Genomic DNA, 14,296 nt, shown 5'->3' with positions numbered 1-14,296 from the left:
TAAAGTACCTGACAAATATCACTGAATGGCTTGAGCCGATAAACTAGGCATGGAATCACAGCACAATTAATGCCTACAAACCTGACAAGAGACATAGAAAGTATCTTTTAGGAAAAAAATAGATACCTCAGTTTGAAGAACTCAGAATTTAACCAAACCACAGACCACAGCATGTACAAGGGTAAAGACCATGTCATTTTCATGAACCACAGAATAATCAAATTACTGCACATCCTTAAAACAGAAGTTTAGACACAAACATCTAATTATAAAAGAGGGGGACTTCATGTAACCCAAATAAGCAGTTCACCAGAGCACTCACCATTGACCCTGAAACCAATCACTAAATACAGTTTTTCATAGTCATTCTAATCAGGCAATTGGGTAAAATCTTCAATCTTAGTTAGCTCATGTATTTACATGACTTACATGGCTGTCAGGTAAATACGGGATTAGAATTACAAATCATAGTAGTGTGTGGTGCACCAGCAGCATCAGAAGGATGACCCTTCATACCTGTCCACTTCAGGTCTCAGGCTCTTCTCCCTCTCCAGCATGGCCACGATCAGCTTGCCCCATTCCTTCTCCACATCATTGGGGTGAAACCCCTGAGGCAGCTGGATACGACCAAACTCCATCCACACCTGTCCCCCAACACATACACATCAACATCTTAGTGAAGTTCATTGTAGTTTGCTGGTTTGGAAAGAGCTGACAGGCTCTAAAGAACAAGTGAGCGTACGTCGCGGTAGCATACCTCCAGCATTTTGTAAAGATGCTTGATTTTGCTCTTCTCGGTTTCTTTCAGCGGGATTTCATTCTCTTTAAACTGCAAGTACTGTGTATAAAGTGCCTGTAAAAACAGATATATACATAAATACATAAAAACATTAGTTCAGTGCAAACATAGCCACATATCAGAGAAATATTGAATCAGTAGAATCAGTACATTTTGTCTATGCTATTATACATGCATCTAGTATCTGTGTATACTCACACTAGTCTGCTTTGAAATGACTGTACCACACAGTTGTATTGCATGTTGTATTAGCAGCTATGGACTATTTGAAGTCAACAGAGATGCTCTCTGACACCTGTCAATATAGCTCGCTTTAATATTCCATTTCATTAACATGACGCTACTTATGGGGCCATATGAAGCCTCAGAGAGCTTGGGCTCTTAGCCTCAGGCTTTCAGGGCCAAGCTCTATAAACTGATATCCAGCTTACTGAAAACCAACTAGACAAACACTCCAGATATTGGAGGCTTATTGGAGGTTAATTCTTGATCAAATTATGGATCTTTCTACCATTCAATATAGCAGAAAATGTGTTCATTCAAGCTGCATTTGATCTGTAATCACGTTTCCTTTGTGCTTTACCTTTAGTTCCACTGGGTTGTTAGGGAACGCTCTGTCTGACATCAATCCCACGTTGTGTTTGATCCACTGGATCAGGTAATTCACCATGTTCTGGTACTCTACCCATTTGATATCAACATCCTGTTAAGAAAAAAATATCAGTTTTAATCAATACATTGGCTCATGTAGGGATGTGTGCATTTTCCAAATGGACCAAGTTCTTGGGGTAGAGCGTATTTTGAGCGTATTTCAAGTCGTTCAAGCAGTACATCTATAGGGCAACTTGTCATAATATTTATTTGAACAGTTGGTGCTATACAAACTAAACTACAAAAATAAGTAGTTAAGACTCTTTGCTGTGGTTATTAGTGTACACACATCTCAGCATTCTTCCATAGCCTTTAAAACAACATTTCCACAATTTTCTCAGAGGGCTTTCAGCAGCTAAATACTCCCTTTTAGCATCCTGCTCAGACTTACAGTATTTGCCTCAACAAAGCCAGATTGAAAAAAATGCCTTCCATTAGACATATGAGTGAGGCAAAGGAATGCATATTTGCATATAACCTCTGTGCCCAATCCCAGCCAAGAATCAAGTTTCGAATCAAAGTCGAGATCCAAGTGAAAAATACAGTTAAGAAAGTATGCCAAAGGTAAGGAAAAAATACTTGTCACTGATGTGAATTCAAAGGATCTGTGTGAAATATACAGTTGAAGTCGGAAGTTTACATACACCTTAGCCAAATACATTTAAACTCACAATTCCTGACATTTAATCCAAGTAAAAATTCCCTGTCTTAGGTCAGTTAGGATCACCACTTTATTTTAAGAATGTGAAATGTCAGAATAATAGTAGAGAGAATGATTTATTTCAGCTTTTATTTCTTTCATCACATTCCCAGTGGGTCAGAAGTTTACATACACTCAATTAGTATTTGGTAGCATTGCCTTTAAATTGTTTAACTTGGGTCAAACGTTTTGGGTAGCCTTCCACAAGCTTCCCACAATAATTTGGGTGAATTTTGGCCCATTCCTCCTGACAAAGCTGGTGTAACTGAGTCAGGTTTGTAGGCCTCCTTGCTCGTACACACTTTTTCAGTTCTGCCCACAAATTCTCTATAGGATTGAGGTCAGGGCTTTGTGATGGCCACACCAATACCTTGACTTTGTTGTCCTTAAGCCATTTTGCCACAACTTTGGAAGTATGCTTGGGGTCATTGTCCATTTGGAAGACCCATTTGGAAGACCCATTTGGGGCGGCAGGTAGCCTAGTGGCTAGAGTGTTGGAATAGTAACCAAAAGGTTGCTAGTTCGAATCCCCGAGCTGACAAGGTAAAAATCTGTCGTTCTGCTCCTGAACAAGGCAGTTAACCCACTGTTCCTAGGCCGTCATTGAAAACAAGAATTTTTTCTTATCTGACTTGCCTAGTTAAATAAAGGTAAATAAAATTTGCGACCAAGCTTTAACTTCCTGACTGATGTCTTGAGATGTTGCTTCAATATATCCACATCATTTTCCATCATCATGATGCTATCTATTTTGTGAAGTGCACCAGTCCCTCCTGCAGCAAAGCACCCCCACAACATGATGCTGCCACCCTGTGCTTCACGGTTGGGATGGTGTTCTCGGCTTGCAAGCCTCCCCCTTTTTCCTCCAAACATAACGATGGTCATTATGGCCAAACAGTTCTATTTTTGCTTCATCAGACCAGAGGACATTTCTACAAAAAGTATGATCTTTGTCCCCATGTGCAGTTGCAAACCGTAGTCTGGATTTTTATGCCAGTTTTGGAGCAGTGGCTTCTTCCTTGCTGAGCAGCCTTTCAGGTTATGTCGATGTGGGACTCGTTTTACTGTGGATATAGATACTTTTGTACCTGTTTCCTCCAGCATCTTCACAAGGTCCTTTGCTGTTGTTCTGGGGTTGATTTGCACTTTTCGCACCAAAGTACGTTCATCTCTAGGAGACAGAACGTGTCTCCTTCCTGAGCGGTATGACTGCTGCGTGGTCCCATGGTGTTTATACTTGCGTACTATTGTTTGTACAGATGAACGTGGTACTTTCAGGTATTTGGAAATTGCTCCCAAGGATGAACCAGACTTATGGAGGTCTACAATTATTTTTCTGAGGTCTTGGCTGATTTCTTTTGATTTTCTCATGATGTCAAGCAAAGAGGCACTGAGTTTGAAGGTAAGCCTTGAAATACATCCACAGGTACACCGCCAATTGACTCAAATGATGTCAATTAGCCTATCAGAAGCTTCTAAAGCCATGACATCATTTTCTGGAGCTGTTTAAAGGCCCAGTCAACTTAGTGTATGTAAATGTCTGACCGACTGAAATTGTGATACAGTGAATTATAAGTGAAATAATCTGTCTGTAAACAATTTTTGGAAAAATTCCTTGTGTCATGCACAAAGTAGATATCCTAACCAACTTGCCAAACTATAGTTTGTTAACAAGAAATTTGTGGAGTGGTTGAAAAACAAGTTTTAATGACTCCAACCTAAGTGTATGTAAACTTCCGACTTCAACTGTACATGCAGTGATTGATTTAAAATGGTGATAATCACATTCATAAAAACACATTTTACTGTGTTCGATTTCAAGAGGAAAGTACACTGCAGTCAAAGAAGCTTAAAAAGGTATAAGTCAACCCATGCTGTTAATAGGAATATGCTGCTTTGTATTGAGGTGAATTTTGCTTTCATTATATTGTTTTTTTTAAAATACAAAACTATTTTCTTAATTATAATTGCATAGGAGATTTAAGTGTGCTGTACAAGAATCTGTTCATCATGTACGTACATTTGCATTGATACCGTCAACACCATCAGGTACTTTAGGGAAGACATCATACAGTGTGGAGACGTATGTGATGACCGACTTCTCATCAGGAGACTGCACATCCACGTCTGGTGAGAAAAGGTGAAATTAAATCAAATACACAACACGGTCATCATAAGGTACTGTAAATGATACCAGAAATTATTTCAAATCAGACAGCAATACTCTGGGCTATTTGAATCCTATTTATCCCATATGCTTGTTATGTCGTTTTCATTTTGTAAAGCATCTAATAAAACAAATAGCAGCTAGTATAACTGTAGGATCTTAATTTGAGGCTGTTTGCTACAGCAGGAAAATAATCCTGCAGCAACCTGAAATGTCAAATAATATGTGAATTACAATTAATGGGAATATTTTTAGAGGTTAATACATTTTTCATAAGGGAAAATAAACTCTGAAATTGGAAATTACAAAGTTTAGAAGCCTTTTTAAAGCTTAAATACACAACAAGTTACACATTTCCTGCACTGCAGGAAAGTTCTCCTGCAGCACGGTGATCAAGTGAAGATCCTGCATCTGTAAGTAAAGCTGTGTTTAGAAGTCATCTCCCCACTCGGGTAATAATGCATTGCATTTCTTCAAGCTGATTTACTCTAGCAAAGAGGTGTTAATGGCAAATGTTTACCTTCTGTGTCAAACAAACTGTTACGGACGAGCATGTGGATAAACTGAACAACTCACCCTCGGGGTCCAGTAGTCTGGCCACCCCAAGCCGTTCAGCCACACCAAAGGCCTGTTCTAAGTTTGACCGGCTAGTCTGAGCCGACACTCTGCCCATATCCACCAGATCAGGTCTGCAAAGGAAGAGAACATACTAATAGGAGCTCATCTGTTTTATGAAATGTTAATATGTGTCACGACTTCCATCGGTGCGACTACGGTGGAAAGTCCGGTCTCCACCGTGCGCATCCCCTCAGAATATGCCAATTTGGCTCTCGCCTTCTGTAAGAAGAGGGCGACTAAATTACCACTTCATCGACAGGGGGATTGTGTGATAAATCTACTGGTAGACACAGCACTTCCCAGGAGTCACGTGTGTCCTCTGTCACAGGAGGAGATGGCGGCTATGGAAACATGGGTCTCCGAATCCCTGGAGCAGGGATACATTCGGCCCTCCACTTCACCTGCCTCCTCGAGTTTATTTTTTGTGAAGAAGAAGGATGGGAGTCTGTGCCCGTGTATTGACTATCGAGGGATCAATCAGATCCCAGTGAGGTATAGCTACCCACTGCCTCTCATCGCCAGTGCGATCGGGTCAATGCACGGGACGCGCTTCTTCACAAAATTGGATCTCAGGAGTGCTTACAACCTGTTGCATATCCGGGAGTGGGACGAGTGGAAGACGGCATTTAGTACCACCTCTGGGCATTATGAGTACCTCGTCATGCCGTACGGGTTGATGACTGCTCCATCAGTCTTCCAGGCCTTTTTTGACGAGATTTTCCGGGACCTGCACGGGCAGGGTGTAGTGGTGTATATTGACGACATTCTGATATATTCCGCTACACTCGCCGAGCATGTGTCCCTGGTGCGCAGGGTGCTTGATTGACTGTTGGAGCATGACTGTACGTCAAGGCTGAGAAATGTCTGTTCTTCCAACAGTCCGTCTCCTTCCTAGGGTACCGCATTTCCACTTCAGGGGTGGAGAGGGAGAGTGACCGCATTTCAGCCGTGCGTAATTGGCCGACTCCCACCACGGTAAAGGAAGTGCAGTGGTTTCTAGGGTTTGCCAACTACTACCGGAGGTTTATCCGGGGTTTTGGTCAGGTAGCATCTCCCATTACCTCACTGCTGAAGGGAGGACCGGTGCGTCTGCAGTGGTCGGCTGAGGCGGACAGGGCTTTTGGTCACCTGAAGGCTCTGTTAACCTCGGCTCCCGTGCTGGCTCATCCGGATCCCTCTTTGGCGTTCAAAGTGGAGGTGGACGCGTCCGAGGCTCCGCCCCTGTGCTTTCTTTTCGAAGAAGTTCAGCCCGGCGGAGCAAAACTAGTGTCCAGCTGTACGTTCTGTACGTTCTGTCTGCTGTCCGCGACCGGTTGATCTATTGGGCCCACACGTCACCCTCCCCTGGTCACCCTGGCATCAGTCGGACGTTGCCTTAGTGGGAAGTACTGGTGGTCCACCTTGGCCAAGGAAGTGAGGGTTTATGTTTCCTCCTGCTCGGTGTGCGCCAGTGCAAGGCTCCCAGGCACCTGCCCAGAGGGAAGTTACAACTCCTACCCGTTCCACAACGGCCGTTGTCGCCATGTCAGTGGACTTCCTGATGAATCTTCCTCCCTCACAGGGCAACACCATGATCCTGGTCATTGTGGATCGGTTTTCTAAGTCCTGCCGTCTCCTCCCTTTGCCCGGTCTCCCAACGGCCCTACAGATTGTGGAGGCCCTGTTTACACACGTCTTCCGGCGTAACGGGGTGCCTGAGGACATAGTTTCTGATCGGGGTCCCCAGTTCACGTCCAGGGTCTGGAGGGCGTTCATGGAACATCTGGGGGTCTTGGTCAGCCTCACCTCAGGCTTTCACCCCGAAAGCAACGGGCAGGTGGAGAGAGTAAACCAGGATGTGGGTAGGTTTCTGCGGTCATATTGCCAGGACTGGCCGGGGGAGTGGGAGGTGTTCATCCCCTGGGCAGAGATGGCCCAAAACTCACTCCGCCACTCCTCCACCAACCTCTCTCCTTTCCAGTGCATACTGGGGTATCAGCCGATTCTGGCACCGTGGCATCAGAGCCAGATCGAAGCTCCTGCGGTGGACGAATGGTTTAAGCGCTCGGAGACCTGGGACGCCGCCCATGTGCACCTACAATGGGACGTGAGGCGGCAAAAGGCGAGCGCCGACCGCCACCGCAGCGAGGCCCCAGTGTTCGCACCAGGGGACCGGGTCTGACTCTTGACCCGAAACCTGACCCTCCGCCTGCCCTGCCGGAAGCTGGGCCCGCGTTTTATGGGGCCATTCAAAGTCCTGAAGAGACTTAACGAGGTATGCTACAGGTTACAGCTTCCCCCAGATTACCGTATAAATCTCGTTCCATGTGTCTCTCCTCAGGCCGGCGGTGGCTGGTCCACTCCAGGATTCTGAGGTGCGGGAGGTTCCTCCGCCCCCTCTGGAGATCGAGGGGGCCCCGGCGTATGCTGTTCGAGCCATTCTGGACTCGAGGCGTCGGGCGAGGGGCCTTCAGTACCTCGTGGAGTGGGAGGGGTACAGTCCGGAGGAGAGATGCTGGGTGCCGGTGGAGGACGTTTTGGACCCTTCATTGCTGCGGGAGTTCCACCGTCTCCATCCGGATCGCCCTGCGCCTCATCCTCCGGGTCGTCCCCAGGGTCGGTGTCGGCACGCTGCTGGAGCCACGCGTCAAGGGGGGGTACTATCACGACTTCCGCCGAAGTCAGTCCCTCTCCTTGTTCGGGCGGCGTCCGGCGGTCGACGTCACCGGCCTTCTAGCCACCGCCGATCCACTTTTCATTTTCCATTTGTTTTGTCTATGTCTTACACACCTGGTTTCACTCACCCAATTACCTGTTTATTATTTAACCCTCTGTTTCCCATGTTTGGTTGTGAGTGATTGTTGTATTGTGGTCCGTATTGTGGGCTTGGTAATTCTCTTGTATTTTGATGATTTTAAGTAAAGTTATTTTTATTTACTCATCTCTGCTGTCCTGCGCCTGACTCCTCTGCACCAGCTACACATAGATCCTTACAATATGTGATACTTTTGGAACTGGAAGAGCACAAGTGTAGTATTTTCGCAAATAATCATTTTGACTGGTTTGCATTGTTATGTTTTAGGTTATTTCAGCTATTTCATCACATACTATACTTCTTGAAATATGTTGGTATTAGTAAGGAACTTCTTATTGAAGAAAACATATTTGTTTGTAGAAAAGTTTTAGTGTGAGGAAAAAATAGCTAGCAATGTAAAATGAGCCTGTAATATAATGTAATATAATCCTGTAAATAGTAAGCTAACTACAGAGGAAATGCCTAGGGACGCAGTGCAGTCCCCGACTTTCCAGAGAAATAAACACGTGTTTGCTCAAGAGCCAAAGACAGTCAGGCCAGCCAAAAAGAGGTCAATGTTTAAGTTAAACAATTCCACATGACCCACACATACGTCAATAACTTGTGTTGAGTTATGTGTCCATTGAACTTGAGAAGGCTTGGACTGCAAATAGTGATGTGACATTGACCATAACAAACAAAAGGGAGGCGGGAGAAAGTAGAAATACCTTTCCATCTACTTCAGTCTAGTTCATGTCATTTTAGGTCAGTCCAACAAGGTAGAATATACAGGGTCTGAAATCCAATACTGTCTAACTGAAAATCCAACCACTAAGTGCTGCCTTATTGGATTGATGGGAAACAGAAAAGTCCAAGACTCAAAATGTGATGGTGAATCACAGACGTGACTCAGCAAAAGACACAAAAGTAAACAAAGGAGGAAGATAGTTATGTTCTTATGAACTGTAAATTGTTGTTGTTATACACTGGAAATATACTCACGAGGTGATATTCCAGTTAAACCCTGATGAAAGACTAATTACATTTTTTTTTATATATATATATCCCTAAAAAAGGATTCTAAAGCAAACAATAAGGCCACTGTGCTGGAATTTAAATTAAATATAGGGATTGGTGATACAGGGGTCTCTTTTTCAGATACAGGTTCCGTATATCAAGTGTTACCTGTATTTATGAATGATGGTGTTATCTGTATTTGTAAATGGTGTTACCTGTATTTGTAAATGGTGTTACCTGTATTTATGAATGATGGCATTGCCTGTATTTGTAAATGGTGTTACCTGTATTTATGAATGATGGCATTGCCTGTATTTGTAAATGGTGTTACATGTATTTGTGAATGATGGCATTGCCTGTATTTGTAAATGGTGTTACATATATTTGTGAATGATGGCATTGCCTGTATTTGTAAATGGTGTTACATATATTTGTGAATGATGCCATTGCCTGTATTTGTAAATGGTGTTACATATATTTGTGAATGATGGTGTTGCCTGTATTTGTAAATGGTGTTACCTGTATTTGTGAATGATGGCATTGAACAGCCTCCCGTCCCTCCAGGAGGTGGTGAAGTTGTTACAGCGTACGCCCACATAGCCCTCTGTCATCTGCTGGGACCACATCAGCAGCCGCTCCTTGGCTGTCATGTCCTCAGACTCCCCGCAAACATGGATCTCAGAGATCTGGAGAGGAACAACACAAACAAGTTATTATTAGGAACAACACAAACTAGTCATTACACCTACATTACCATCAGACACCTAAATTACCATCAAGCTTATGGGTGAGACAGACTATATCGGGGACAATAATGTATATCATAACTCATGGAAATACTTCAGATGTTAGGAACATATGTTTGAATTGGGAGCCTTTCTAGAGTCACAGACAGAATAACTAATAACAACATAAATGTGCTAAATTCATTATATTTTGTTGAATGAATACACACATGATAAATGTCTGCACCAAATTCATATAATTCCTTACTTGCTTCATACTGAACCACAGTGTCCCTATTGGACATCTCAAATTGGCAGCTGGATAATAAATAATCCATTTGTTGGCACAGGTTAAAGAGTGACGGTACGATGATCTTAAACCAAACACATTCCCTTGACGTTTCAACACAGTCGACATCAGGAAGCAATTCCATGTATCTATAGCTGGAGGAAAAACATGATCACCTCTGACCTTGACAACAGGAAGTGACCTTTGAACCTCTTCCTGCTGCGTTGTCATGCTTCATGTTTCGCTAGGCAATGCTGACCTAGCTACACTTTAACAATCGTTGAGTAAGCAAAATGATGGTAGGACTTTATTTGGAAAGTCCCAAATATATGGTTTGTAGATGTTCAGTATACTAACTAACTAACTGTCAACAAAATTCCAACTATCCATTAACCTTAGCCCTAAATCTGTCCCAAAACGGTGAGCAAGCAAAAATGGACATTGAAATTGGGGTTGAATGTGAGTAACATGACATATTGTAGCAGTCATGTTCAGTTGATTTGGGGGCATACTAAAAAGATGATGCTATGTGCTGCCAGATTGACCACTAATTTGTGTAAAAATTGCTCAAATGACCCCAAGGTTGTTGCACTTTCCTATACTTGGAATTACGTCATGGAAAATAGTGGTCTTGTCATGATAAGCTGCTTCCTTTGGTATTTTACCTTTAGAATCCGAAAGCTGGGAAATCTAGAAGCAAAACACAGACACTGATATAACCTGTGTCTTAGAAGTAAGGAGGGGGTGAGTTATATGGACCTGGGCAATCAAAACATCAACATTTCAAGGAGAATCAAAGAGAACAAATAACCTTTCCAAATACCAGCTGTTTATCACTGAGGTATACAACATTTTAAAGATCAAAAAACAGTTTAGAATCTGGTTTGGCATAATGGGTAGAACCTTAGTAGCCAAGCTCGAGGAGAGGTGAGGCTCACAAGAAACACTGCTGAGTGAAATATCTTGTGAGGAGAATCATACCAGTGAAACAAGTTAATTAACTACTCAGCGCTTTGTAATTATCTCTGTGTCCATGTGTTGTGGCTTTGTAGGCTGTAAATTACAGCTCCACATCACAGCATGTGATGATGCCAGTTATGTTGTTGTTTCACTCAAAGAGAATCTTAGACTATGTCATAGTATAATAATAGTTGTCTTCTGATTGGTTTTAGAGAGCAAATGGCGGTTAGCAGTCTGCCAGTACAGCATACGGAAAGATTGTGCCGTGAGGTTCAATCACACATCAACACAAACACTGTCTCCATGCAACACCACTGCAATAGAACAACACTTCATAGAAGAATGAAAACATACGAAAGCAAAGATCATGTTTGCTATTTCAGAAAACAGTGCATCTGTATCATGTAAGAGGAACCAAACCAAGCCACCAGTTGTACAGTATTACAGAGTTACAGTAGCAAGCTACTGATACAGTAGCACATTACATTTTGGTCCACACATGTTGGCTGGCTATAAATAGCCTGCACTTGGTTTACCTCTTGTTGGGCGGATGTACACTTGGCAGATGCTTGGAGAGGCTCCAGATAATCTGGAGAGCGGGACCCTCCATCAGAGCAGCTGTGAAACCTCCTCCTCCTCTTCCTGTGCACTTGAGTGCTCCAGATGATTTTGGGGAGCCCTTCTAGGTTGTGATCTCTGCCTCCTCTCAGGGTCCGGAGCATATGCTCCACAGCTCCGAATGTCACCGCCCGCCTCAGCTGCTTATGTAGCAGCTTCTTTTCCAGCAGACCATCCTTAGGAGTGATACTCCTGGAGGTCTTGGTGATGCCATGGAGCTTTTCCTCTCTGTCTGTCTGGTGTGCAGGAATCCGTCCAGATCGTAATGCTAACTTCTTCCCAAGAGGAACTTTGGGGACCTCCCCAACATACACCCCTTTGCTGATACTTCCCAGCCTAGGTCTGGGTGTCTCCCCTTCCGGTGCACCAGCCTGGCTCTCCCTGATGCTCCTGTCTACTCCATGCTGGTGCTCTACCTTTCTGGGTATATCCTCCTCACTCTGGACACTCTCTCCTCCTCGGCTCCGGAGGGATTCCGGACGCTGAAACTCCCCCGATTTCCTCTTCTTCTTCCTCTGGAAGTAGCGCCGGCCGCGGAGCTCTTTGGACTCGAGGCTGAGCGGAGCTTTGGTGGGGTCCACATAGCATTCCTCCTTGGGGCCCCGTACACAGCCACACACATTGCCCATGACTGTCAGTCCTAAGTTCCCTTTCTATAAACAGCGTTACGTTCCTTCTAATTTCACGTTGGGATTCCGTGAGTGAACTTAACTTGATCCAGAGCTCTGTTATTCCACAAAGAGGCAGCCATAGTTTTCCTCCAAGGGGGCGGAGAAAAAGCTACGGCAGGCAGCCCGGCAGCAGACACAAACACCCCTCCCCTCCACACAGTGCTGGGTTAGCTGGAGAGAGAAAGTCTGTCTGTCTCCCAGAAGAAGCTAAAATGTCCCAGGCACTTCCTTCTGTCACTCCTTTCTTCTGTGACTGCTCTCCTCTCCTCTCAACTCTGCTCTGCTCTCAGGAATCGTCTCTCAGTCTCTGACCTTTGAAACGTTTCCTTGGCCCGGCTAATTCAACAACACCATAAATGCACTGCAGGCGAGGCAGACGCACAGCCACGTCCTACACGTTTCTACCTCACAGCTCAAAGAAAGAGAAACAGCCCTGGTCCCTGTTTTGGTCTGTCCTCCTGTGATGTCCTCCTCATCTGAAGTGTAAACACGGGCACCTCCAGACCCCCTTCGGGTGTTAAGTTTCCCCAAATGTGCCTGTCTGTAACGAGGCTGCCTGTTTGAGGAGAGGGGAGGGAGCGAGGTGCGGCAGCGGGACAGGATCAGATGGCTGACGGTTTTCTGCTCTGCCGGCTGATGACCCCTGATTACACCGTATGGGAAAACTTTGCTCAGAAAGTTGGCCTAACCTGATAGGCCGAACCAAGCAGAGAGAATCCCTGCCTATCATAGGGGCTTTAAAAATAACAGGGCAGCATGTGTCAACAAAAGCAGCCGATGCAAATCCTGCTAGGCTAACAAAGCACTTTCACTTTGCCTATTAATCAGACTGTTTACAATCGCAAAGCCAGAGGTGGGGCTTGAGTCCAATGGTTTAAACAAACACTATTATCCAATCGGACCATTGCAATCCCATTTCAAATGGGGGCAAATACAGTATACACTTTGCACAGGAAGTGACTCATGTATATGACCTATGGAACAAACATAATGATTTGATTATATGTCATTATATATGTGACATATGTAGCAAGTACGGTCCATGAAAGGCATATAAAGCTTGTGTTTTTTTTTAATATTCAACAAAATGTTCCGAACAACCACAAGTGAGTTGACAAATTGAGTGAAATTGGCAAGGCCTCAGGATGTGTGTTGATTGAAATAGTATAAATCATTTCTTTGCATAGCCCAACTAAAAATAACTGTCCCACCAGGCTCTGGCTCTATTCTGATGGCAGTGACATTTCCCCTGAAGGTTACAGTCTGCTAGGCCCTGCAGTTTACATACTGTATACCTGGCTGGCTGCAGTACATACACAATACACAGTATACTTAGCACAAAAGCAAAACTACTTGATCAACCACAACACATGAGCAGCCTATTTTTACTTTCATAGAAATCTACTTACTATGTAAATGTTCATATTCATTCATGTGGTGTTTCAATAATATCAGAGTTTTGAAAAACTATAATTTGTCATTCATAGCAAACCAATGTGGAAAATGTAATTACAGTCTTTCAGCATCGAATAAAGTCTTAAAATATAGGCCTATATTTTGCTGACTTATCTTAGCCTTTTTTTGCAAAGTCATCATACTTTATCCTTTCTTCCTTTTTATCCACCTGTCTAACAGGATGTTAGTGCTCCCTGCAAATAGCTCTGTCTTCAATCTTTTGTTTGATCTGCCAATGACAAAGGCCAGAGAGGGGTGGAAGGATGGAAGGAGGGAAGAGAGAGAGACGTGTACATTATATTGAGATGGAAGACTCTATCCTGTCACATTCACCTGTATTATCTACCCTGGTGAAACAAGTCAAAGCCTCCACATTTGTTTTCGTGTGCCTCTCCGAACCTCAGTTTATTGAGACATCTAACAGGACCTTGACCGTAACCCTTGGAGACCTTGACTGTCAGTCAGACGACACTGCAGAGACCAAAGAGCTACAGTATGGAGCATCGTCATGGCAGTGTATTCAGGTTTCCCTGCAGTTATTCACATAAAAGGAAGACAATGCACCAGTCTTCTCAATGCCTTGTCCCAAGGGGGATATGCAATATGTGTCCCATTGTAGGGAATACCAGAGGGACTTCAATGTATTCAGTATGTAAACGCACCTAGGAGACGGCTTTGTAAACCAATTGTCAACCAGAGGTAATAGTCTGAAACACTTCTGTATAACTTCAATCTCTACAGTTTATAGCTTCAGTTCCTATCAAACCATAGCAAGTGACGGATGAATAACACATTCTCAGAAGACATTCTTAAAAGAAAAAATATCAGAGAAGTAATACAATGTCATTGGATG

The 14,296-nt window shown here is 43.8% G+C and overlaps 1 protein-coding gene across 1 annotated transcript in view; it reads right to left on the bottom strand.

Annotated features, from left to right (window-relative positions):
- LOC115153423 (dystonin) overlaps positions 1-14,296 on the bottom strand; it is a 195,299-nt gene that overhangs the window by 118,632 nt on the left and 62,371 nt on the right. Inside the window, exons 10-15 of the mRNA XM_029698858.1 lie at positions 9,245-9,411; positions 4,894-5,006; positions 4,171-4,277; positions 1,383-1,502; positions 758-853; positions 517-644 (exon numbers count right to left, since the gene is read on the bottom strand). Coding sequence (XP_029554718.1) covers positions 517-644; positions 758-853; positions 1,383-1,502; positions 4,171-4,277; positions 4,894-5,006; positions 9,245-9,411 — 731 coding nt within the window. The remainder of the gene's footprint in view (positions 1-516; positions 645-757; positions 854-1,382; positions 1,503-4,170; positions 4,278-4,893; positions 5,007-9,244; positions 9,412-14,296) is intronic.

This window comes from Salmo trutta, chromosome 18 (assembly GCF_901001165.1).
Source record: "Salmo trutta chromosome 18, fSalTru1.1, whole genome shotgun sequence".
Classification (NCBI taxonomy): domain Eukaryota; kingdom Metazoa; phylum Chordata; class Actinopteri; order Salmoniformes; family Salmonidae; genus Salmo; species Salmo trutta.
Note: the sequence above shows the minus strand (reverse complement) of the source record. Positions and strands in the feature narration are given on the sequence as shown.